The following is a 24,615-nucleotide window of genomic DNA, read 5'->3' as shown; positions in this document are numbered from 1 at the left end:
GCTCTGTAGACCAGGCTGACCTAGAACTCATAGATCTACCTGCCTCTGCCTCCCGAGCGCTGGGATTAAAGATGTGCGCCACCACAGCCAGCTCCTCATTCCTTTATATTACCACATTTGCTGTGCAGTTCAGCAAAGACGACCTTTGTTCAACATTTTAGATTAGGTGATTAGAACAGTCGAGATCAAGTCTTTGAATTCTTGTGCACATGCCCACAGAGACATACAAAATTACAAATAAATATAAATCTCACTAAAAAGGAAATGCATTCCCAAATAAACATGTCGACAACTGTTAAAAAGGCTAAGAAGCAGCTTTATTTTTAAAACAAATACCAATTAAATCAGCAAATAACTTTTGTCAAGGTAAATTCTTTTTAAATAGAAACTGAACACATATGTATCAAATTGCACGTTCATTCACTGGCATAAACACACTTCCAAAACAAGCTAACACATGACTGTGTATAATACAAGCAAATAGCAAGACACCACTTTCCAAGACCATCATTTTTACATAAATATACTGGTAAGTAGGAAAAATCAATGCACACACTTAACATATGCGTACTAGAATCCAAGGCACCCTTAAATACAGCACTGGCGCTCACACAAGTGTGAGCAAGCTTGGTCTGATAGGGATTTATGACAGTCAGGGTTGTGCCTGTGTGAGCAGAGATGAATTAGAGATGAGGTTCATGGAATAAATGGATGAAACCAAACCAGAAGGCACACACCCACAGCAAGCCAGCTCCCCTAAGGTGAACTCGGGAATGCCAGTCACTTCAGTATGCAAACAGGTGGACGACTGGAACGTGACCCGAGCTAGACTAGACTCTCTTGGCTTTAAAGGCCCTGCTGCAGGCCTGCTGCTCTGCTTCCTGGTTCTGAGAAGCAAAACTAAAGAAACTGTTAGTGGGTTCTGGGGCTCCGGGAGAATCCACAAAAAATGGTCTGAACTGAACATCTTCATCTCCACCACCTCGGCTTCCAACTGGTGTGCGGTCCAAGGGAAACTTTGAGCTGTTCACTAGGGGAGAGAATTAGGGAAGAATGTAAGAATATTTCCTAATATATCTTTAGGTACAAAATAATAGCCACTGAATAAATATCTAACACAATTTAACTCCTATGAGATGGATAAAATAATTATCTTAAACTCATCTCCTGTGATAAGATAAATAAGACCTAACCTAAGAGCAAAGACTATGTCACTCAGCTCTTCCCTACCACAGAATACATGAATAGCTTCTGTGAAAAGCAAACAGATTGAATAAACATCTGGCTAATCCTACCAGACCCTTCCTTGGCTTTAACAGACTTCATCGAAGAGGTAAAAGCTGATTGTATCCACCTAAAAATAAGAGAGATAAAAAGCTAAGTACAGGGCTAGAGAGAAGCTCAGTGGTTAGGAGCAGTGCTGGTCCTGCAGCAGACCCAGGTTTGGTTCCTACCACTCACATCGTGGGTCACAACCATCCAGTTCCATGGGATCCAACACCCTCTTCTGGCTTCCATAATCAGTACACAAGTGGTACACATACTTACAAAGGCAACACATATACATAAAAAAGGAATCTTTTTTAAAATATACAAAAAGAATAAAGAAACACATACAAGGACAAGAAAACTATGTACAATAGCCATTTGGAATGACTAAGTTATTGTGGAATAATCTTTTTGTACACTGTGAAGATGTGTCTTTGCCAAGGCACCTTCTGATTGGCTAGTCAAGAAGAGGTTAGGCGGGACTTCTGGGCAGAGAGAAAGGAAGAGGAGATGAATCTAGGCTGGGGTGGGGAGTGGAGACCCAGAAGTACAAGATGTACAATACGGAAGGGAGGTAAAAAGCCATGAGGCAAAACATAGATTAATATACCTGGGTTAATTTAAATTATAAGAGTTAGTGGGATAAACCTAAGCTATAGCCGAGCTTTCATAATTAATCACAAGTCTCGTGTCATTACTGAGGAGCTGGCATACAGAGAAAGACTCACTACACAAAACTGTCGTTTATAAATAAAGAAGCTAAGCAGAAAAAACTCATTTTCAGACTGATCTCACTCGAGTACTGAAACTAGTTTGTAGACCAGCTGGTCTCAAACTCACAGAAATCTACTTGGCTCAGCCTCCTGAGTCCTGGGTGTAAAGGTGCACAACCGCAGTGCCAGGCAGGAACTCAGTCCCAGGTCTAACGGTGCACAACCGCAGTGCCAGGCAGGAACTCAGTCCCAGGTCTAACGGTGCACAACCGCAGTGCCAGGCAGGAACTGAGTCCCGGGTCTGAAGGTGCACAACCACAGTGCCAGGCAGGAACTGAGTCCCGGGTCTGAAGGTGCACAACCGCAGTGCCAGGCAGGAACTGAGTCCCGGGTCTGAAGGTGCACAACCGCAGTGCCAGGCAGGAACTGAGTCCCGGGTCTGAAGGTGCACAACCGCAGTGCCAGGCAGGAACTGAGTCCCGGGTCTGAAGGTGCACAACCGCAGTGCCAGGCAGGAACTCAGTCCTGGATCTGAAGGTGCACAACCGCAGTGCCAGGCAGGAACATTCCTTATTTATTTGCTCTTTGCCAGACAGGGTCCCACTATGTAACTTTGGCTGTCCTGGAACTCAGAGATCCATCTGCCTTTGCCTCCCATAGGCTGGACTAAAGGTTTGCACCACTAGACCTGGCCACGTGACATTTTGTGTGTTCTTATCACCTCACCCCCATTCTAGAACATCATTTTCTCTCACTGAACATTTTTCCTTAGCCTATAATTAACGTCAAAATCTGAGTACTGGGAAAAGTCTACCACCAGAGACTTAAATGTTTGTATGCCAATTTATACAATTATATTAATACTGAGGAAAAACTACTGGATTCTATTGCTATCAAGGCAATGAGTCACCCACCTAGCGAAAAAGATCCTGAGTCAGCCTAGATTTTAAATTGCCTACTTGAACAATAGTCGCATCCTCACTACTTAGAATCATGCCCATGAGTCAGGCACAGGAAATATATTCGGTAATTACATGGTGACTGAATAAGCAATTAAATGATCAAAGGGAAGAAACAACAACTGTGCAGTCTGAACCACGAAGACGGTTCAGTGAGTAAGGGCACTTGCTACCTAGCCTGACAACCTGAGTTCAATCCCCAGGACCCACTTGGTGCACAGAGATTCATGCCGTTGTCCTCTGACCTGTCATGCGCATTGTGGTACGTATACAGTGCCCCACAGACACAGACACACACACACACACGCACAGACACACACACACAAAGTAAATAAATGTAATGAAATAGAAACACATTTTGGCATGTGAGAGAAACTAAAACACGGCCTTATTGGTTAATGACAGAGCTGGTTAAAGGAATCACATGAAAACACGAAACAGCAGTGCTTAGCGCCCCCCAACGGAAAGTTACAGCTCATATTAATTACTACCACCAAATAGCTAGCAATGCACAACTCGAACATTTGTTTTACAGAGATTAATTAATTCTGCTCAAACTGACAATAATTTAAACTAGACATGGTAGCACACTGCTTTAATCCCAGGATTCGAGAGCCAGAGGCAGGCAGATCTGTGAGTTTGAGGACAGTGATCCACACAGTGAATTCTGGAACACTCAGAGTTGTGTAGAGACCTTGTCTCAAGTTAAAAAAAATAAATAGATAATTTAAAAGTATGCAAATACAACTGAGAGCAACAATGTGCAGAGTAAGCAAGGAATCCACAGCTCACCACGGCTCACCACCCTCAAAGTGTGCAAAATCATAGTTTAAAAACTAGGTGTTGGGTATCAAATCCCTTCTTACCTAATGGAAAGCCAAAGACACCGGACTGTGTGATCGTAGCTTGTTCCTGGGAACCCTCTTGGCTAGCAATAGTGATATTTCGTAGCCTAAGGCTATCATAAAGGCCTTGGAGCTTTTGATACTGGCGATTGCGCTCCATAAGTTTTTCAGAGATATCACTAAACTTTTTCTTGTATTCTTCTAGAACTTTCTTCATGGAGGTGACCTCTCCTTTCATAGAGGTCAATTCTACATCCTTGCTCTGTATTTGCTGAGTATATATCTTTTCCATCTGCTTCAGATGGCCCTCAGCCTTGCTGAAATTATACTCCTGATAGAGACGTTCCTGGTGCACCTGCAAATGAAGGAGAAGCAGCACCGCGTCACAGACTTTAACCCATTCGAGCTCAGGTGGAAAGGATGCTTACACAGGGATATGATTTTTACAATATTTAAAGCCAGGTTAGAAACATAATCATGCTGGGCAGTGTGGTACACATTTTAATCCCAGTACTTGGAGGCAGAGGCAGGCGGATCTCTGTGGGTTCGAGGCCAGCCTGGTATACAGAGTGAGTCAGTATAGTCAGGACTACACAGAGAAACCCTATCACAAAAAAACAAACAACAAACAAAAAACCCACAATCACAACATACAGCGAGGTGATTACAGAAAATGGGCTACTCAGAAAACCATATCAAAATAAGTATGCCTTATCTGCGAGTAACATATATCCTGAAAGTTCTAAAGAAATGTAACAGAAGTTAAGGTGTGAAGGTTTATGCATGTAGTAGTCACAGCCATAGGAACTGTGCAGAAGGATCAGTTCAAGGTAAGCCACCTCAGCTATGGTAAGTTTAAGACCATCTGGGCAACAGGAGCCAAAGCCAAGAAAAAAATACATGTCTACATGATACATGCACACATAAGAAGTCAAATTTCCAAATAATCCAGACTTATAAAAATAAGACCCCCTATATCCTTGTAGGAAATATTCTTGTTTCCTAGAATGTATACACGTGTAACCCATGTTGGGCAGAACCAGTAACTAGAACATAGCAAATAAAACAGTAAGTCACTTCTCTAGTACATAAGACTGCAAAGTCTATCTTCCTTGGAGATGCCCTTCCTTGCTGACTGGAAAAAGCAGTCATGATGGGAAAACCTAGAATGGGTGCAATTGCAAAATACTGAGGCCCCACAAGATTAAGTCAGAATGAATCAGACCTGAATACAAACTGCAAACCAACTTGTAGGCAATAACACAAGGGACAGCGGGCAGGCGGTGGTGGCGCACGCCTTTAATCCCAGCACTCGGGAGGCAGAGGCAGGTGGATCTCTGTGAGTTTGAGGCCAGCCTGGACTACAAGAACTAGTTCCAGGACAGGCTCCAAAGCTACAGAGAAACCTTGTCTTGAAAAAACAAAACAAAACAACAAAAACAAAAAAAAAAAAACCACCACAAGGGAGATCCAGACACTTTGAAGCTGGCCATAACATTTACATTATCTATGTTTCTGTTGCCTGAATGTGTGAGTGATGTGGGATTCCCCTCTTTATGCTGTGAATACCACTGGTTAATAAAGAAGCTGCTTTGGGCCCATTGCAGCACAGAACAGGGCAAGGTGGGAATTCCAAGCAGATAGAAGAGGAGAGAGTAGATGGAGTTAAAGAGACAAGATGCCAGAACTTTACCTGTAACCCACAGCTATGTGGCGATACACAGTTTAATAGAAATGAATTCATTTAAGATGTAAGAGCAACCTAGGAATATGCAGTCATTGGCCAAGCAGTGTTGTGATTAATATAAAATCACACAATTTTATTATATATCTATACATTTATAATTATATATTTATAATATATAAATCACACAATTTCTGTGTGATTATTTCGGGTCTGGGCGGCTGAGAAAGGAACAAGCAGTCTCTGCCTACATATGTGCACCAGTCAGAAGAGCTAGAGCTACGCACGGCTGGGAGACGATGTGAGCTACTGTGTGCGCGCCAGGAATCAAACCCAGGTCCTCCACGAAAACCACAAGTCCTCTTCACCAGTCAGCCATTTTTCCAGCCCCACCAATGACTTCTAGACAACACCAAAAAAGTCACTGGTAAGATGTTAATAAAATAAAAATCTGTACTCCATGAAAGGCACTGTTGTAAGAAAAAGACGAATTACAGACTGGGAGAACACATTTGTAAAAGATCTGAAAAACAGCTGCCACCCAAAATAAGAAAGATCGTTTGAATGGCAATAACAACAAAACCACTATATAAATGGGCAAAGTCAGGGTATAGTAGCTTATGCCTTTAATTCCAATGCTCAGAAGCACACTCTGTGTGCTTGAAGCCAGCCGAGCCGACACAGGTAATTCCAGACCAGCTACAATTACATGAGACCTGTCCCAAAATTAAAACAAAAGCCTAAGACTCCTCAGTTCAACATCAAGACTGCATATGAAGGTGAGACCCAGTTCCCACAACTTGTTATCTGACCTATGGATCCAAAGCATGCACGCACAATAATAAATGTAAAAATAGGCAGAAAATGAGCATGGGTTCCTGTCACGTTTCAAGAAAATGGAAAGTGATTCCACTCTACCTCATTAAAATGGTCAAAATGATAACCTGTCATTTTGGGCAGGAATGTAAAGTAGTAGTGCAGGCACTTTGGAAAACAGTTGGCAGTTTCCTACAAAAACAGGGTCACCGCTGAAGAAGTGCTTGGCTAGCATATGCAAGACCCTGGTTTGATTGTTAGCATACAAAAATGTTCTCGCCTGGGGGTGGTGGTGCATGCCTTTAATCCCAGCACTCGGGAGGCACAAGCAGGTGGATCTCTGTGAATTCGAGGCCAGCATGGTCTACAGAGTAAGTTCCAGGACAGGCCCCAAAGCTACACGGAGAAACCCTGTCTTGAAAGACAAAAAAAAAAAAAAAAAAGAATCTCAAGCTAGAGTTGAACAAATGTGTAGGTAACTGACACACAGTATAGACAATAAAACCAAAGTATGAGTATAGACAGTTTACTCGCAAAATATAAAAACAAAAATATCTACTTAGCACATGATAAATACTTGCAATAAAAATTAGGTGAGACTATTTAAACAAAGTTCTCTGTACATTCATGTGTTTATAAGAAATATAAATATAACAGTGAAGGACATTTTAAGGGAATCCCTCAGAAGGAAGTAGGGATTTAGCACAATGGTAAAGCACTTACCTTTTAAGCACGAAACCTTAGATTCGGCACCACCCCACACCAAGAGAACAAAGATCATACATAGGCCTCAGATTATACTTCAGTGTACGTGTGTGTGTGCACATGGAGACAGACGTCTGCCATCAGGCGTCTCCCCTCATGTGAGAGCCCCACTCTCCGCCCAGTCTCCCAGCCCCTGAGCTCTAACCTGGTACGTCCAGAAGGCCAGTGCTCGGGAGCTGATGTCCAGCACAACCTCTGGTCGAAGCCCCGCCAGCACCATCGCTTTATACTCCTCTGACGGACTGAGTTCTGTGCGGACAATGTCTAGCTTTCCAGAAAGGGTGCTGTTGCAGGCAGGGCAGAGAGCTGGTGAACGACTGAACTCACCGCTGCCATGCTCATCACAGAAGATGTGAGAGCATGCAGTAACCCAAGCATAGCCAGAGAGCTTGAGTCGACATTTTCGATAATTGCAAAGCAACATGTCTTCGTACAAAGACATGGTAATAGTCTCCAGAAGAAGAATCCTAGCAAGGGATAAATGAAAAATGTCAAATTGTAATGAATATGAAATTTTTTATATGTACTTTTATTTTGACCAAAAATGGACATTTTTGTATTTATTAAAATGATATTAGCTGGGTGGTTGTGGCACATGCCTTTAATCCCAGCACTTGGGAGGCAGAAGCAGATGGATCTCTATGAGTTCAAGGCCAGCCTGGTCTACAGAGCAAGTTCCAGGATAGCCAGGGCTACACTGAGAAATCCTGTCTCGAAAAACCAAAAAAAAAAAAATTTATATTGATCTCAGCCTCAATATTGTGCTCTTTCCTTATACAAAGGCTGAGAATTCAGTTATACACAGATAATTCCAACTCTTACCAACACCAAGAATACGATGAACATGGCAAGTGCTTAGAAACATCACAAATAAATAAAAACGAAATCGCCCGTTGTGTCATTTCCAACACCAGAACAGAAGCACTCTGCTTGTAAGGCAGTGCTTGAGGTAGGAGCAGGCCGATCTCACAGCGAGTCCCAGGACAGTCAGAGCTGGTACTTCATGCTCGGCAAATACGAGGCTGCACATGACTGCAGTAAAAACTTTAACTGACACTCTTAGGGTTTTTTGTACATCTTGATTTCTCATATTCCTTAACAGAACTGCCTAGATTTTAAAAGACTAGCTGCCTGATAAAATTATATAAAAACTAAGCTAATTCATCTAAGATGAAGCCTGAAAATCTACATTAAAATGTTTGCTTAATAAAATAAAAAACAAAAGAGTTTGTTAATTTTATTATCAGTTAAATAATATATCTATCAGTATTGCTATAGTTTAACACATTTGCGGGTAATTCTTACTTTTCAGTATAGGGAGTAATTGCATTAGTAAGTCGTGTATTACATAAAAGCGGTGATGTTTCCTTAGCGGTGATAGCCACACCTGTAATTCCTGCGCTCAGGAGGCTGAAGTAGCGCGTACATTGTTCGAGGCCAGCCTGGGCTACAAGCAAGCTCCTGATTCAAAGGCAAAACGTATTCCCCACGCTGGGATGCCTCGCCCAGCCTGGATTCAGGGGTAGGAGCTTGGCCCTACCTCAGCTCGATGTGCCAGGCTTTGTTGCCGCCATGGGAGGCCTGCCCCTCTCTGAACCGAGGAGCGCGATGTGGGGGGGGGGGGGGGGGGGGGGGGGATGTGGTTGGTATGCAAAATAAATTTTAAAAAATTAATTTAAAAAATCTCCCCCAAAACAAAACAAACAAAAACAAACAATCCTACGTCGCCTTAAAGCCGGGTAACGTCGGTGCCGTCTGTCCCGCCTGTGTGCCTGCCCCGGGCGGCCCAGGGTCGTTCTCGGGTCCTCGGGTGGGGAGCCCGGCTTCGGAGGGACAAACAGACGCCTGAGCTCCCAGGCACCTGTCCTTCGTTCAGAGCAGACCCGTACAGCTCTCAGTTCCCACAGAGAAACGACGGACAATACCTGCTGTAAAGGGCCGCCTTCCTCGGTGAGACACACGGGATGTAGAGGCCACGCTGTCAGGGCGCATGCGTGGCGACCGCAGGGCCTGCTGGGCAGCGCGAGAGAGCTGCTGGGAAGCGCGAGGCAGGCACCAGGCAGGGTGCTGGGTGGCACGAGGCAGGCACGAGGGGGCTGCTGGGAGGCACGAGGCAGGCATGAGGGGGCAGACCAGTCGATGCTGAGGATGGCCGGCTGCTCTAGCCAGCAGTAACTGCTGAGGCGGCCCTCCGGCCCCAGGAGTCATAACCAGATGTCTTTGCTGGTAGTATTCAAATAGTTAAACGGGTTATTTTGTTTGTTTTCAAGATTTATATGATTTATGTACGCATCTGCATGTACCTCTGCACACCAGAAGAGGACACAGAAGCCGATGGAATTGGCTGTGAGCCACCACGAGATGCTGAGAACTGAACTCGGGACCTCTGGAAGAGGAGCAGTCAGTGCTTTTAACTGCAGAGACATCTCTCCAGCTCCTAAATACTGCTGTCACTTTGCCCTTCGGAGGTTACGTGGGTGGTTTCTGTGTCTGTCAATACTTTTTTCTAACTGAAAGTTAATAAAGCTGGGAAGAGGGACAGAAGGTAGCTAGGATGCAAACAACACCTTTTTCTCGCAGCCACCTTCTCAGAAGAGAAGACCCTGTTGAACTAATTATATCTACACAATGGACTCCAACCAGTGGATTTTTTAAGTTAGGAAAGCCCGGCCTTAGCTTGGCTTGTTTCTGGCCAGCTTTTCTTATGTTAACACATCTACCTTTTTCTGCTGGGCTTTTACATTTCTTTATTTCTGTATACCTTTCTTTACTTCTTTCTCCGCAGCTTGCCACACTCTGAGTAGCTGGCTGACTGGCCCCTGACGTCCTCCTCTCCTTGTTCTGTTGTTGCTCTTCTCTTTCCTCCCAAGATTTCTCCTTCTATTTACCCTCTCTGCCTGCCAGCCCTGCTTATCCTTCTCCTGCTTCATTATTGGCCATTCAGGTATTAGACCATCAGGTATTTTAGACAGGCACAGTAATTAACACAGCTTCAGAGTTAAACAAATGAAGCGTAAACAAAAGCGACATTCCCCAATAGGAGTGTGTGCTGGAGATACAGAACCTGGTTTTTATACATGTTAGGAAAATAACTAGGCTACAGCCATTAAACCTTATCCCGTCAATTAAAGAAATAGCTCAACAATTGTTCCCCCTGGCAACTTAACCCTACTGGAACAAATTAGTCAGGGGAAACTGGAGAAGTAAAGAAAAGTAAATGTTAAGTTTGTGGGAAGAAATAAAAGATGAGAAGGTAGCAGCCTCAAACTACAGTGGGCTTCACTCAATGAAACATGGCATCTCTAGTTCCAGCAGCCACTCAGCGACCGGGATGCAGATTAAATGCTTCAAGATGGGGCTGCTGAAGGTAAGGACAGAGACTGGACAAGTGGAGCTGTTTCCCTCAAACAAGCTGGTTCTGATATTGAGGTCCTGTAATCTTATTTACTCACTGAGTGTCTGGGGTTGGGGTCAGCTTTACTACTGTACTGGAAGCTTCCTGCTTCCTGGAATTCAGTTTAGGGCCTTAGCTTGGGGACAGGGTTCCTTTAAAGAGCGTCACGGGTAAACCATACACTACCTACCATGTTTAAGGTAACTGAGCCTTTCGAGTGTCTGCTTTTAACTGCTCCAAGCATAGAGTACAGATAAAGTACAATCTCACTTAAATCTCAGAGTACAAACACCCAGGTTTCGACAATATTTTGTGAACTTACTTCCGAGTCACTCTTATCAAACCTTTCTCGGACATGCTTCCAGTAATACATGTGTTCCCTTTACTTCTCCAACAGGCACGTACTAAAGCACACAGCTTTATTTATTCTTAGTAGACGTTGGTCCTAGGCTTTTATAATTAAAAACACTACTGACCTCTGTGTAAGTCTCCTTAACTGGACATGTAAAAAAATTACTATAGAATATGAAGCTGTGTTAACATAAAATTAGTAAACTATATGCTGACCCATAAATCCCCTGACAAAGAAGAGCTCGGCAGCATGTAGCGCTATCAAGGTTTGCTTTGTGCTCTTTTCAAATGATATGCAAGTTGATTCTGTGGCACTGTTCTGCCGAGCCAGCTTTCATCTCTGAGTATGCTCTACCTTGAGTGTGAAGAGTTTACCTGCTTTGAAACTTATTTATCAAGTGGGCCAGATGGTGGCAGCACATCCCTTTAATCCCAGCACCTGGGAGGCAGAGGCAAGCAGATCTGAGTTGTAGGCCAGCCTGGTCTACAGAGCAAGGACTACATAGAAAACCCCATCTCTGAAAGAAGGAAAGAGAATTGGACAAAGAAGAAGTTCAGTGTTTAAGAGCACTAGATTGCTGCTCTTGCAGGACCTGGGCTCGATTTCCAGCATTCAGGTGGTCACTCACTACTGCCTGTTAGCTCCTACACAGTTACCCTGATACCCTCTCTCCTGGCCTCTACCAGGAATGTAACCATACATCCAAGCAACACACACAAATTAAATTTTAAAAAAAAAAAAAGGAATTTATTTGGAAAACAAATCATTTAAATCCCAGGATCAATCACTACAGTCCCGTGGAATAAGTACTACTGTGGACAGCCAGCCCATCCTCATGAAGCCCCAAGAAGACAAGCCAGTTTTATAGACAGACTCAGGCTCTCAGCAGTGGGGAAAAAAGCTGGCCTGCAACCATATTATGAAGCATTTAGAAGACTCTGCTAAGTCAGGGATCAGGCACATGGAACAAATTACCTTACAAAATGATGACAGATAAATTTACTGCCAAACCAAGATTAATCCACTAAGAAAATATTACTTAATTATATAGGGATACACAATGTATCATTCCACACTGTGCCTAATTTTAGAATTTAGTAGTGGCAATCCTGAGTAGGCCATTTGGCAGGAACAGAATTTATTTTAACTGTGTGTGGGGGCCTTTTGCCTCTTCAGTTGTTTAGGAAAAGCACAGGCCCCCACGTATACAAAGAAACATGGAATATCAAGTTGCAGTAAGACTAATCTCCCCTTGTATTAAGGCGGGACAACGTGACCCAGTATGAGTAGGGTCCTAAAAGCCAGAGACAGGCCCTGCTCCCACCCAACTGTCCCATGTATACAGAGGGCCTAACTCAATCCCATGCAGGTTTTCTGGTTGTCAGTTCAGTCTCTGTGAGCCCCTAGGAGCCAGCTTAGTCAATTCTGTGGGTTTTCCTGACATGCTTGACCCCTCTGGCTCCTACAATCCTTTTCTTCAGCAGGATTTCCCACACTCAGTCTAATGTATGTCTGTGGGTCTCTGCATCTGTTTCCATCAGTTGCTGGAGGAAACCTCTCTGATGACAGCTGGGTCAGACACCAATCTGTAAGTATAGCAGAATATTAGGCATCTCCAGTTGTGTTTGGCTCTATCCTAGGTTTCTGGGCCATTCAGCCGGTGGCAGGGTGGGCTCTCATGGCTCTCAGGCTAAACCAGTCACTAGTCAAAGGTTGATGATGTCCCAGTCCCTCCACCAGGAGTCTTGCCTGGTCAGAGCTGGACAGTTCAGGCTTCAGCTGGAGTCATTACTTTTAGATTCCTGAGAACCCCTTACACTGGACTTCTACCTGACCCTGACATGACCCCCATTCCTTTCCAGTTGGCTTTTAGTCCTCTCCCTCCTCTCTCTACACACCCATCTGAACTCCCACATTCCCATCCCACCTCACCGCCAGTCCACCCTCAGTGAGATCTAGGTGTCCCCTTTGAGCCCCCCCCCCCCCTTGTTACTTAGCCTCTCTGGGACTGTAGACTCTAGCCTGGTTATCCTTTACTTTATAGCTAATACCTACTTGTCATATACCATTATCATCTAAGATATAACACCAGGAAACGTGCTGTTAAGTGACAGAGCGCACGCTTAAACCCAGTCCAGCTAGACGCCTGCTGTGCACCACTCTTCCACCTCGGGATCTTTTGACTTTGTCTGTTTAAAACTAAAATTCAAACAGCTGACCACAAATTACAAAGCAGTGTTTTTAGACTTTGTGTATGTCAAAATCTGTCTCAGGCTGGAGAAGTGGTTCAGAGGTTAAAAGTGCTGGCTACGGGGGCTGGAGAGATGGCTCAGTGGTTGAGAGCACTGCTTGCTCATCCAGAGGTCCTGAGTTCAATTCCCAGCAACCACGTGGTGGCTCACAACCATCTGTATTAAGTAAGATCTGGCACCCTCTCCTGACTGACAGGCATTCATGCAGACAGAACATTGTATACATAATAAATCTTAAAAAAAAAAAAAAAAAAGAGTGCTGGCTACTCTTTCAAAGTTCATGAATTCAATTCCCAGAATCCACATCGTGGCTCACAACCATCTATAATGAGATGGGGTGCCCTCTTCTGGCCTTCAGGCAGAATACACGAAGGCCGAACACTGTACATAATAAATAAATCTTTAAGAAAAAAATCTCAGTCTCAATCCTTACCATAAAAGAATGTAGACGCTCATCATCTGTTGTACATCCATGACTTACAGCATGAAGGAGCCCAGATTAGAGTTATCTCTGAATTTCTTGAATCCTGCCTTTAGTGTCTGGGGGGATAAAAAAACAGGGGGCGGGGGAAATAGTGTTCATAAGTTGTGTGTTCTTCTGAATGACGGGGAGACTAGAGAGCTACATGACGTCTCTTGAGGTGCACGGCTGCTCTTCCCAGCAGCACACAGTGACTCACAGCTGTCTGGGGATCCAATGCCCCTTTCTGGCCTTGGGCACTGTCCATGGCACACAGGCACACAGGAAGGCAAAGCACCAGTATACACAGAAGAAATATTTGAAGTGAAACTGTCAAACTCATTAGCTAACAGAATCACACCAGCTCGCAGTGCTTTTTCTGTAGTGATTCAAGTAGGATCAACTACATTTATCTCACATGATTACAAAGATCAAAACACAAAATGTTGATAGTATAAATCCTTTAAATTATGAATTTCCTGGGAGGGAAGGGCTGAAGCCAAGTAAGAAATCTGTAGCTGGATTCATTTACGTGTTTGCTCAGCACATGTGTATAATCAGTGTGATCAGCTGAAACACGGACTTGACATGTACTTCATCACGGCAAACTGAATGACTGAGGGAGGGCAAACTGTTGATGGTGCTCAAGCCAGGGAATCCTCAAAGGCCTTTGCAACTAATCTTCAGCCTCTAATAACATTGCATCCCTTATCTTTCAAGGTAAATATAATTATTATAATATTTACCTGTTATCAAATGAATCTAGCTTTAATCTTGGAATCCACGCTGAAATCAGAACTACTTAGCATCATCCCTGGAAAATAAAGATACACAGAGGTTACACATTACACTCACATAAAGCATACCAACACACTCCATGTGCCAAGTCACAAGAACTGAGTAACTGCTCACCTTTACCTGGCCCGCTGTTCAGTGCAACGGAAGGCCATGTGCGGCACACACCTGCCATCATAGCAAGTGGTCAGTTAGCTTAGGCCACAAAGAAGGACCTGCAAAATATAAAATTTTCAACAAAACCATAAGCCAACAATAAATTGGGGGAGGACCTCTACACAAAGTCAGGATTTTAAGAATTAAGATGGGGTTAGAGAGATGCTGTTAGAGCACTTGCTGACCTCCCAAAAGCCCTGAGCTCTGCTCCCAATGCTCACAGAAGTCTCACCAGCTCCAGTATGGCAGAGTAAGGAGGCTTTTCTTTTTCTTTTTTTTTTTGGTTTTTTCGAGTCAGGGTTTCTCTGTGGTTTTGGAAGAGTAAGGAGGCTTTAACTTCCTCTGCCATAAGTAAGAGCTTTCTTGTAATGGAAATAAAGTTCATTACCACAAATAACCTCCAACCTTCCTATCCTTCACCTAATTATGAACTAAAATTTTCCACATTGCTAGCAATTAACATTAAAATCGTTGTTAGATTAGTGGCAGGCACCAAAAGTGCTAGGGTGCAGAGCAAGAAAAGGGGAAAAACATACTAGGTGTGGGTTGCCCAGCATTCTGAGGCTGAGGGACGTTTCTGGATTCCAGATCAGTCTACCCAAACGAAAAGAATCCTTTATCAAGTAAGGCTTCTGAACAAGATATGTCTTGGGTAGGTATTAAAATTGTGGGAGATGGAGAGGTAGCTCAGAGGTTAAGAACACTGACTGCTCTTCCTAGAGGTCCTGAGTTCAGTTCCCAGCAACCACATGGTGGCTCACAACCATCTACAATGAGATCTGGTACTCTCTTCTGGCCTGCAGGCATACACAGAGGCAGAACACTGTGTACATGATAAATATTTTTTAAAAATTGCATGTGCAGGAGCTGGAGAGATGGCTCAGAAGTTAGAGCACTGGGTTCAGTTCCCAGCACCCACGTGGCAGCTCACTGCTTGTAACTCCAGGGATCTGACACCTTCACACCAATGCACATAAAAATAGTTATTTAAAAAAGAAAATTGCATGTGTAACTAAACACACACTGCAAGACCACTTAATTAAAATTAAGTTTCTGCTCAGGGCTGTAATCCCAACACTTTACTTGGGAGGCAGAGGCAGGAGAATGAAGTTCCAGGCCAGCCTATCTCAAAGACCCTATCTCAAACCTGTTCATCCAAGCAATAACAGTTGATTGTTCAGTAATTCTGTATTGCAATCCTGAACATGCAATATAGAACATTTACATCACTGCAGAAAACTCCACTGGAAATCCGGACCCAAGGGTTCATCTGACTAATAAGCTGATAAATTGACAGAAAAAAAGGGGTTCTCCCTTTAAAACTCCTACTGTAAGTACAACCAAATGTGGTGGCAAATACCTGTGACCAACACATAGGGGGCGAATCAGGAATCCAACCTGGCTACATAATCTGAAAAAAAATTCCACAATCCCATCTTTACACAGAAGTCTCTGCCTCCGCTAATTCCCGAAGGTATAACAATTCCGACTGAACTCCATGCTGTCCACTTTCACATGGAATAGCTACACGGAGGCTTCAGACTGCGAAAATGGCACACTGGTTCTGTGGGCAAGGAACGCAGTGGTTTAGACACACAAGTGTCCCTCCCATCACATAAAAATGAGATAAGTGAATTCAGGAAGACACAGCACTGTTTCTACAGTTTGAACAATGCCTATTGCTTCCAAATGCTTTTAAGTACCTCTAAATGCTTTTCACACTGTTTGAAAGGAACAATCACTATCTCTTAAACACCAATCCAAGGTCTTTCCTGGTGTTAAATACCCACCTTCCACAGTATATGGTTTCTCTCATGCATGCGTGTGCACATACGTCAAAACACATTATCTTCTAAAAATTTTATAAATATGCCATGACCAAAGACTGTTGGGTGTCATGGAGCTTTTCTTAATCCCAGCACTCGGGAGGCAGAGGCAGGCAAGTCTGAGTTTTAGGCCAGCCTGGTCTACATGCTAATGAAAGGGTATCATATTATCTTAGTTAGGGTTTCTATTGCTACAAATAGAAACCAAGCTATTGTGACAAAATACCATGACCAAAAACCAAGTTAGAAAGTTTATTTGGTCTGCGCTGGAAGTCAGACCAGAAACTCAAGCAGGGCCAGAACCTGAGGCAGGAGCTGAAGCAGAGGCCATGGAGGGGTACTGCTTACTGGCTTGCTCAGCCTGCTTTGGGAACCCAGAACCACAGTCCAGGGATGGCAACACCCACAATAGGCTGGGCCCTCCTCCACCCTACAGCTGGAACTCGTGGAGGCATTTCTTCACCTGGGGCTCCTTCCTCCTATGACTCTAGCTTGTGTCAAGTTGACACACAAAACCAGCCAGTATGGGTATGAACCTATAATACCAGCCTGAGGTCAGCAAGTTTAAAACAAGCTTGGATAATCTAGATTCTGTTTCAAACAACTGTTTACAGAGCTAGAAAGAATTGCAGCTCAGTCATACCCAGTGCCATAGGAAGGGGACAGGGGAGCAGCAGACGTGCAATGCAGAAAATCCGGGTCAAACAGGCACCTGCCTTCATAATCCCATCAGCCTTGAAACCTTCCTCCAGAGAATGTCCAAATCTAAGGCCACTTTCTAGATAGTCTGGGGCGTCCACAGGACGTCTGAGCCGGCACACGGAGTGCTCCAGCCCCAGCTCTTTCCTGGAGGTATTTCATCTTCAACCTGAAACCAGAGGACAGAAGAAAGTAAACACCGAGTTCCAGTTCCTACCCACTGCCAGCCGCTGGGCACAAGAAAACGTGCTTTACCAGGGACAGAATACAAAAGAGCACATATGACCAGCTAGGCAGCCCATAGCTGGAACTCCCCTTGCTGCTAACTTGCTATTTCCCCTTCTGTCACAGTTTCCCACCTTAGGGTTTACAATCTACTTTCTATAGATTACCTCGTTTTCCAAGTACTTTTTAAAAATATGCAAGGTTTAGAGAAAGCAAGGTAAGCTTGATGGTTAAGGAAACAAATTGTCGCTCTTGCCCCAGCTTTATTAAGGTCTAATCGACAAACAGCATAGTTGAATGGCCAAGTGTTTTGATCAGAGGCAACCGTCACCGCCACCCTCTATGGAGGAAGATGTGGTGAGCAACTTAAGTCCAGACATGCTGAACTTCCCCCACTGGGTCTAAGTTCAATAGTTTAGGCTCACACACAAGTAAGATCAAGAACAGCCCTTCAGGGCTGGAGAGATGGCTCAGTGGTTAAGAGCACTGCCTGCTCTCCAGAAGGTCCTGAGTTCAATTCCCAGCAACCACATGGTGGCTCACAACCATCTGTAATGAGAACTGTGCCCTCTTCTGGCTTGCAAGCAGAGTACTGAGAATACTGTATACATAATAAATAAATAAATCTTAAAAAAATACGAAATATCTTAAAAAAAAAAAAAAAGAACTGTCCTTCAGTGTGTGGTTCATTTCCCTTAGAAAACATCCCCCTGGTTTCAAAGCTGAGTAGTATTCCAATGTATGTACCACCTTAATCTGCAAATTAAAACAGTATTTTAGCCATTGCTAATGAGGCTTCAATGAACATGGGAATAGTTTTCTATGTTTGTACATTCCATAATATGTTTTTGTTGTGTATGTTTTTTATCTTTAGATAATGGTATCGAGGAGCCCATAGTAGCCTTAAACTCACTTGGGAGCCAATGGTGATCTTAAACTTTTCATAGAATTTTGTTTGTTTTTAAGACAAGTCTAGCTTTTCTTAGGCCATGTTGGCCTTAGAGACCAGAAAAGGCTGTGATCAGGAGTGTCACCACTCAAGACAAATCTTATAAGAATCAGACACTGTGCAAATGGAGACAAACCCTAGATAGGCAAGCATTCTAGAAGCTGACCTACATACCCTGCCCAGACAGTGGGTTCTGAAGGCAGACAGATTACATTTAATCAAGCTATTAAGACAAAGCTGCCTCAACTAAGCATTTCTTTAAAGATCAACGAGGTGACACATACTTTACACTGCAGCTGCGTGGAGAGAAATGTTTGATGTGGCTCTGTCACTTGTAAAGATCAACACACTAATAACAGATATTCTCCACGCAAAAAGCCATTGTTCACAGGAACTCTGAAGTCAGAAAGAAGACCCTCTAGCTTTAAGATCTTGTCTTTTAGGATTAAGGGACCCAAATTTGCACCTCTATTTCTGCTATCACCTACTTAACACAAACACATCTCTCCATGCTGGGATGGCAGGCTTTTGTGGATTTAAATTTAGGCTTGGTCCTCTTACCCACAAAACCTGCTTTCTAATCCCCAATGTCCTTCCTTCTTCTGTTTCTGAGATAGGATCTCACCATTTAAGCCCTGGGCTATCCTAGAAAAATGCCCAAAGTCGTCTTCCTTATGTGGTTAGTCTACTTTTCCTACCTTAGTCCTAAAATATGACTAACACCAGAATTATCAATTCTCCAGTAACTACGAAAGCATGCCCCTTCTGCCGCTGCGACCATGCAAGAAGCACATGGTTATTGAGTCCCTTCCCAACATTAATGTGCTCACAAGATAACCTATCACCACCCTACCTGAACTCAGGCTAAGTAAGGATTGTCAGCATGGTCTTTACCTATGGCATAAAACTCATTATTGCTAGCCAGGACTGGCTCCAAGGCAGCACCATGCACAAAATTGAAACAGGAAGCACTATAATATCTGTATCTAGATATCATAGAAATCTTTTAATACTTATTTGTGCATGAATGGTTTGTCTGCATGCACATACGTGCACCATGTGTTCCTGGTCTCCAGATCCCCTGGAACTGGGTCGCTGATAGTTGAGACATGGTATAAAAGCTGGGAACTGAATGCATGTGCTCCTAACTGCTGAGTCGTCTCACCAGACCTCAGACACCTAGAACCCTCTCAAACAGAATACACTAAAGCCCAACTCTAATGCCACACACACCAACTGACTTAGTGACTCATTTGGGGGAAATAGTAAGACCATAAGCTATTTAAATAACTACCAGTAAAAACAATAAATCATGGCACAGACACATGTGACAAGCATGTGGAGCAAAGCGCGGGGCATAGTTCTGTACAGAAAGGAGAAGTGGGCATGAGCACACACACTATGCACACAACATCCTTAGCTACACAAGCCCTGGGAAGACGTAAAAGCCTTCACTGTGCACTCAACCTATTCAGTCCCCAGCATTCACATAGCTGGTGTCCAAAGCTGTCAGTAACTACAGTTCCAGGGAATTCAAGTCCTCTCCTGGATTCTGCAGGAAGCAGGCACACATACACACATGCATTGTGTGTGTAATTATGGACTTAAAGACAAATGAGGCCAAGTATAAGGACATCAGAGCCACCAATGCCGATTAGTACATTAGTTAGGCTAGGATTTTTCGTTCTCACCTTTCCTGCCTATAGCAGCAACCCATGGGCCAGGTGTGATGTCCCATGCCTTGGATCCCAGCGCTCAAGACAGTTATAGAGGATCGAGAGTTGAGGCCACCCTGGTCCACATAGAAAGTTCCAGGACAGCAGGAGCTACCTACATGAGACTCTGTCTCAAAAACTTAATACAATTCAGCAAGGATGCAGAGATGGATCAGCAGTTAAGACTGCTTACCACTCTTGCTGAGTACCTGAGTTCAGTTCCCAGCACCCATGTTGGGCAGCTCAGTGCTGTAGGTAACACAGTTCCAGGGATCTAAAAGCCTCTTCTGGCTCAGAGAATACCTGCATACTGTCTGCATAAACCGTCCCCTTATGTACATACATAATTAAAAACAAACCCGTAAAAAAATAACCAAGTTTACATTCTGACTAGCATTTTAAAAAAAAGCGAACCTAGTGAGATCACACAGAAGATCACACAGAAAAAGTAGCCACAGTATGTTCTGTAAAGTCGCCTCTTACTTTACAAGGTAGTTACCAGTTACTGTACACCAACAAGGGGCTGGACTTTATACTTTTGTTGGCTCTTCGAAAAGGATGCCCAGAATGGCTCAGATAGTCTCCGACGTAACCGGAGCTGTCTCACCAGAACGGACCGTGGCGCTGCAATTTCAATTTGCACTAAGCTGAGATCCCTGGTCCTTCTCAATGTGTCTTATGTCTTATCCTCACAGGGCTAATTAAACACCTGTCCTCAGAGTTTGCTATCTAGTCTCATACATGCTCTGAGCAAATTCTACAGCAAACACTTCAAAAAGGATTTTCAAATCGGCCAAGGTCGTGGCCCCCAGAGACATTCACCAGAAAAGTAAAACACGGACTCAACTCACCCTCCCGGGGTCGCCCGAACTGACAAACCAACAGCGCTGGGGTAATAACGGTGCCTAGCAAGCAAAACGAAGTCAGGATTTCCCGAGAATGCACGTGGGAGAATCTATTTCTGGGTCACCAGGTCTCCGGACCCAAGACTGCCGAGACCCACGTGGAGACAAGCCAGGTAGTTCACCTTGCTGCCGGGCCCTAACCTCCCAAAACAGAAATCAATCTCCTCTGAACTCACAGACTTCAGCGCCGACCTGAAATAAAAGCCTGGACCCTGGGTAAACCGCTCAAAGGAAAGAGAACTTGAAAATCAGAGAACCAAATTGCTTGTACACTCACCAGCCCACCAGACAGGAGAGGTAGAGAAAGAATAAGGCGAGGAAGCGACCTAAGTAATGGACCTCCGAGTTTGATTGGTTGAGTCCAAGGAGCCGCCCCGCCTCCCTGACCTTAACGGGTGCTGCCGGACTGCAACTCTCTAGAAGAGAGCACAAAACACAAGCTATAAATGCTTTATAACCGTCCACGTAAGAAGCTGCATTCAAGTTAATATGCAAGCTAACAAACAATGATTAACATTTATTAACGGGTGGTTTAGTGTTTATTCTTTTTTTTTCTTTTTTCGAGACAGGGTTTCTCTGTAGCTTTGGAGCCTATGCTGGAACTCGCTGGCCTTGAACTCACAGAGATCTGCCTGCCTCTGTCTCCGGAGAGCACGGATTAAAGGCGTGCGCCACCACCGCCCGGTTTAGTGCTTATTCTTTAAATTAATGTTTGAATACTAAGGCTCCATTCCCTCGGGTTAAATTATTGTGGACGCCAAGAGGGAGGATTAACTGAATCACAGGTTGCCCTGCCGTTAGGTTTGCCCTGGGTGAAAGCTCTATTTACTCCCAGTCTAGACACGTCATTCCACAGAATGGGAAAGATTCAAGACGATGCTAGTCTACAGAGCTAGTTCCAGGACAGGGTCCAAAGCTACAGAGAAACCCTATTTCAACCCCCCCCCCCAAAAAAAAAGATTAGGAAGGATCTTCACCAGCACATCCAATTGAGGATTGATGTCTAAAATACACTGAAAACTAAAAAAAAGACATAAGAAAAACAAAAAAAAAAATCTAAACAAAGAATACTTAAAATGCTAATGGCTAAGAATCACGTAAACAATGTTCAACATCCTTAGTTCTCAGGGAAACACAAATCAAAACTTTCTTAATATTTCTTCTTACCACAGTTGGAGTCAGCCAAGATCAATAAAACAAGAGTTCATACTGGCAAGGATGTGTTGTTGGCAGGAGCACACGCTTGCACAGCCACTATGGAAATCAGTGTGTGGTTCCTCAGGAAGCTGGGAAGCATATGCCCAAAGCCCGCTTTATCCTACTACAGAGACACTTGGCCATCCATGGTCATAACAGCCAGGAATTAGAAACAGCCTAGATATCCATCAGCAGATGAGTGGGGGGGGGGGGGGAGTAGTACTATACAATGGATTATTAGTCATCTGTTTAAAAAAGAAAGATATTACAAACCAGCAGGTATGTATGGTGGCACATATCTGTAATCCCAGCACTCAGGACAAAGAGGCAGGTGGAACCTGAGTTTGAAGCCTGGGCTACAGAGTTAGTTCCAGGAAAAAACAGGACTCCACAGAGAAACCCTTGGAAGAAGAAGGAAGAAGAAGAGGAAGAGGAGAAATAATTATGAAATTCACAAGTAAATGATAGAACTAGAAAAAAAATCATCTGGAGTGAGGTAGCCCAGACCTAAAAAGACAAATATGTAATATGTCTTCTCTAATATGTGGATGTTAGCTTTTGTAGCCCAGGCTGGCCTCAAACTCAGAAATCCACCTGACTCTGCCTCCAGAGTGCTGTGGTTAAAGGCATGCACCACCACCCAGCATGGATATTAGCTTTCGAGCTTTCAAGAGTCATACTACAATGTGTACAACCACAGAGGTTAGCGACTCGGAGTGGGAGGATCCCCAAGGAAAAGGAAATAGAATATATATGGAGAAACAAAGACTGGAACAAGAGGATTAAAGGGGAGGGGGTGGAAGAGAGAGGTAAACAGGGAATATAGGCAGGGGCAAGCAACTAGGGGCATATGGAGACCTACTACTGTAGACGCTTCTTAAAGTGCATGCATGTATGAAAGAAATCTAAATGGAGTTACCAAATAACAGGGGTAAGACATCTCTTGCAACCAAGAGAAACCTCCAGGGCCAGGAATGGGTTACATGTAACCGAGTCCTTGGCCAAAGGGGCTCCATGGAAATCCCAAACAACCAAGTCCATTGCCAAGTATTGGTTGCTTTCTGCAAACAGATGGTAAGGCCCTATTGCTAAAAGTACTTAGATACGGCACTGAATATGGAGGAGTCAAGCTAGTGCCTAGCTTAAGGCGTGCATCCATGGTACCGGAAGGCACTCTGCACGCCCACCGTTGCAGGTTAGGGGTCCTGAAATGGTGGTCCTGGGGCCTTGATCAGGTGCGCTTTCTCTGCCAGTTAGAGAAAGGCGAGATAACCTGAAGTCTAACAGGTAGCAGCAAAGACATCTCGAGCACCACAGACAGAGTCAGCAACTGAAGAGAAGCAGAGTGGGGACTTGGAAAGTCAAAAATGCAATCTCTTCCCTAGGGCGGGGAGTTTTAAATCTTGTGAAGAGTTTTCTTCCCCTAATTTAGGGTTGGTCAGTTTGAAGAAAGCCAGAATGGTTGACTGGCTCAGAACTGCTGTGTGGCATGTCTTGACGAGGTCTTGAACGTATTAAGGCAGCCCAGCATCATGGAGCCTACTGGTGGGAAACAGAAGCCTACAGAACACTTGTTTTAAGGTACCAGGCTTTTGTCTCAAGCAAGGAGGGTAAGGAAGAAGCTAGCCATTCTAGAAATTTTACCATATTTATTACCTAGCCACACTCCCTCTCTATCTTCCTGCCTAATAGTGAGTCACTTCTAGTCTCTCACTCCTAGAGGAGAGAGGTGACGAACCCAGCTACAAACCCTTCAGTTACAATAGTGATCTCCATGATGTGCTGGTGCAACAGTGGTACAAGAGATGTTGGCGTAGCCAACCACTCTCTGGTAATACAGGGACACTGCACCAGGCAGACCCATGCCTAACACTGCTTAGACGGTCAAGAACTGAGACTAGATCTAGCACCTAGGGGAAAACCAAATGCCTTTGTTCTCCTAAAGGAATATAACAGCAAACAACTCCTAACAACATTCTAGTATACACATAGATCAGTGTCTTCCTCTGCCAACATCAGAGACGGGAAATAATACAGAAACACACACCTGGACAATGTGCAGAGACTGTAAAACATCCAGTCCTAAATGAGGGTCTTCATCAAACTCCTCCCCTCAGAGTCAGGGAACTATGTGGAAGAGGAAACAGAAAGACTGCAAAAGCCAGTGGAGATGGAAGACACCAAAGAAACAGCAGGACCAATGCACACAGGAACTCACAGAGACCAGGGCAGGATGCACAGGGCCAGGCCGGAGGGGGGCCAGCTCAGGACACAAGCTCCCACCCCTAACCAACAGGGTGTCTGTAATGACACCCGCTTACTGGGTATAGTTAACCACATTTGAGGGCAGGCCCTGTGCCCAGCAGTATATGTCCACAACACAAAACAAACTCTGGTATTTTGGGGGTCTTTTCTGGTCTCATATTGCTTTGTTTGCCCCCTTTTCACGTTACTGGTCTTTTCTTTTCTTTTTTTTTTTTTTTTTTTTTTTGATTTTTCGAGACAGGGTTTCTCTGTAGCTTTGGTGCCTGTCCTGGAACTAGCTCTTGTAGACCAGGCTGGCCTCGAACTCCCTGAGATCTGCCTGCCTCTGCCTCCCGAGTGCTGGGATTAAAGGCGTGCACCACCGCTGCCCGGCC

General features: G+C 44.2%; 1 protein-coding gene and 1 non-coding gene across 8 annotated transcripts; both read right to left on the bottom strand.

The window, feature by feature from the left end:
- Nucleotides 1-304: 304 nt before the first annotated feature.
- On the bottom strand, nt 305-21,069 carry Ccnb1ip1 (cyclin B1 interacting protein 1). 7 transcript variants are annotated; one of them, XM_041638977.1, is made up of 9 exons: nt 21,057-21,069; nt 16,930-17,154; nt 14,422-14,519; nt 14,256-14,323; nt 13,483-13,589; nt 8,977-9,150; nt 7,197-7,518; nt 3,808-4,141; nt 305-1,030 (listed from the first exon to the last, which is right to left on the bottom strand). In XM_041638977.1, the coding sequence occupies exons 7-9, from the start codon at nt 7,491-7,493 to the stop codon at nt 831-833; spliced, it is 831 nt and encodes a 276-aa protein (XP_041494911.1). In that variant the 5' UTR covers nt 7,494-7,518; nt 8,977-9,150; nt 13,483-13,589; nt 14,256-14,323; nt 14,422-14,519; nt 16,930-17,154; nt 21,057-21,069; the 3' UTR covers nt 305-830. The 7 variants fall into 7 exon arrangements, 4 of the variants coding, with proteins under 4 accessions (XP_041494911.1, XP_041494912.1, XP_041494909.1 ...); XM_041638978.1 differs by having other exon boundaries at nt 8,977-9,147; XM_041638975.1 differs by lacking the exon at nt 8,977-9,150.
- On the bottom strand, nt 14,043-14,119 carry LOC121438723. The gene has a single exon (XR_005973111.1). It is a non-coding gene; the product is annotated as a small nucleolar RNA SNORD126 (small nucleolar RNA).
- Nucleotides 21,070-24,615: the final 3,546 nt, after the last annotated feature.

This window comes from Microtus oregoni, unplaced genomic scaffold, assembly GCF_018167655.1.
Source record: "Microtus oregoni isolate MIOR12 unplaced genomic scaffold, Mior012 000056F_ref0000123, whole genome shotgun sequence".
Lineage (NCBI taxonomy): Eukaryota > Metazoa > Chordata > Mammalia > Rodentia > Cricetidae > Microtus > Microtus oregoni.
This window is presented reverse-complemented; position numbering and strand designations above follow the sequence as displayed.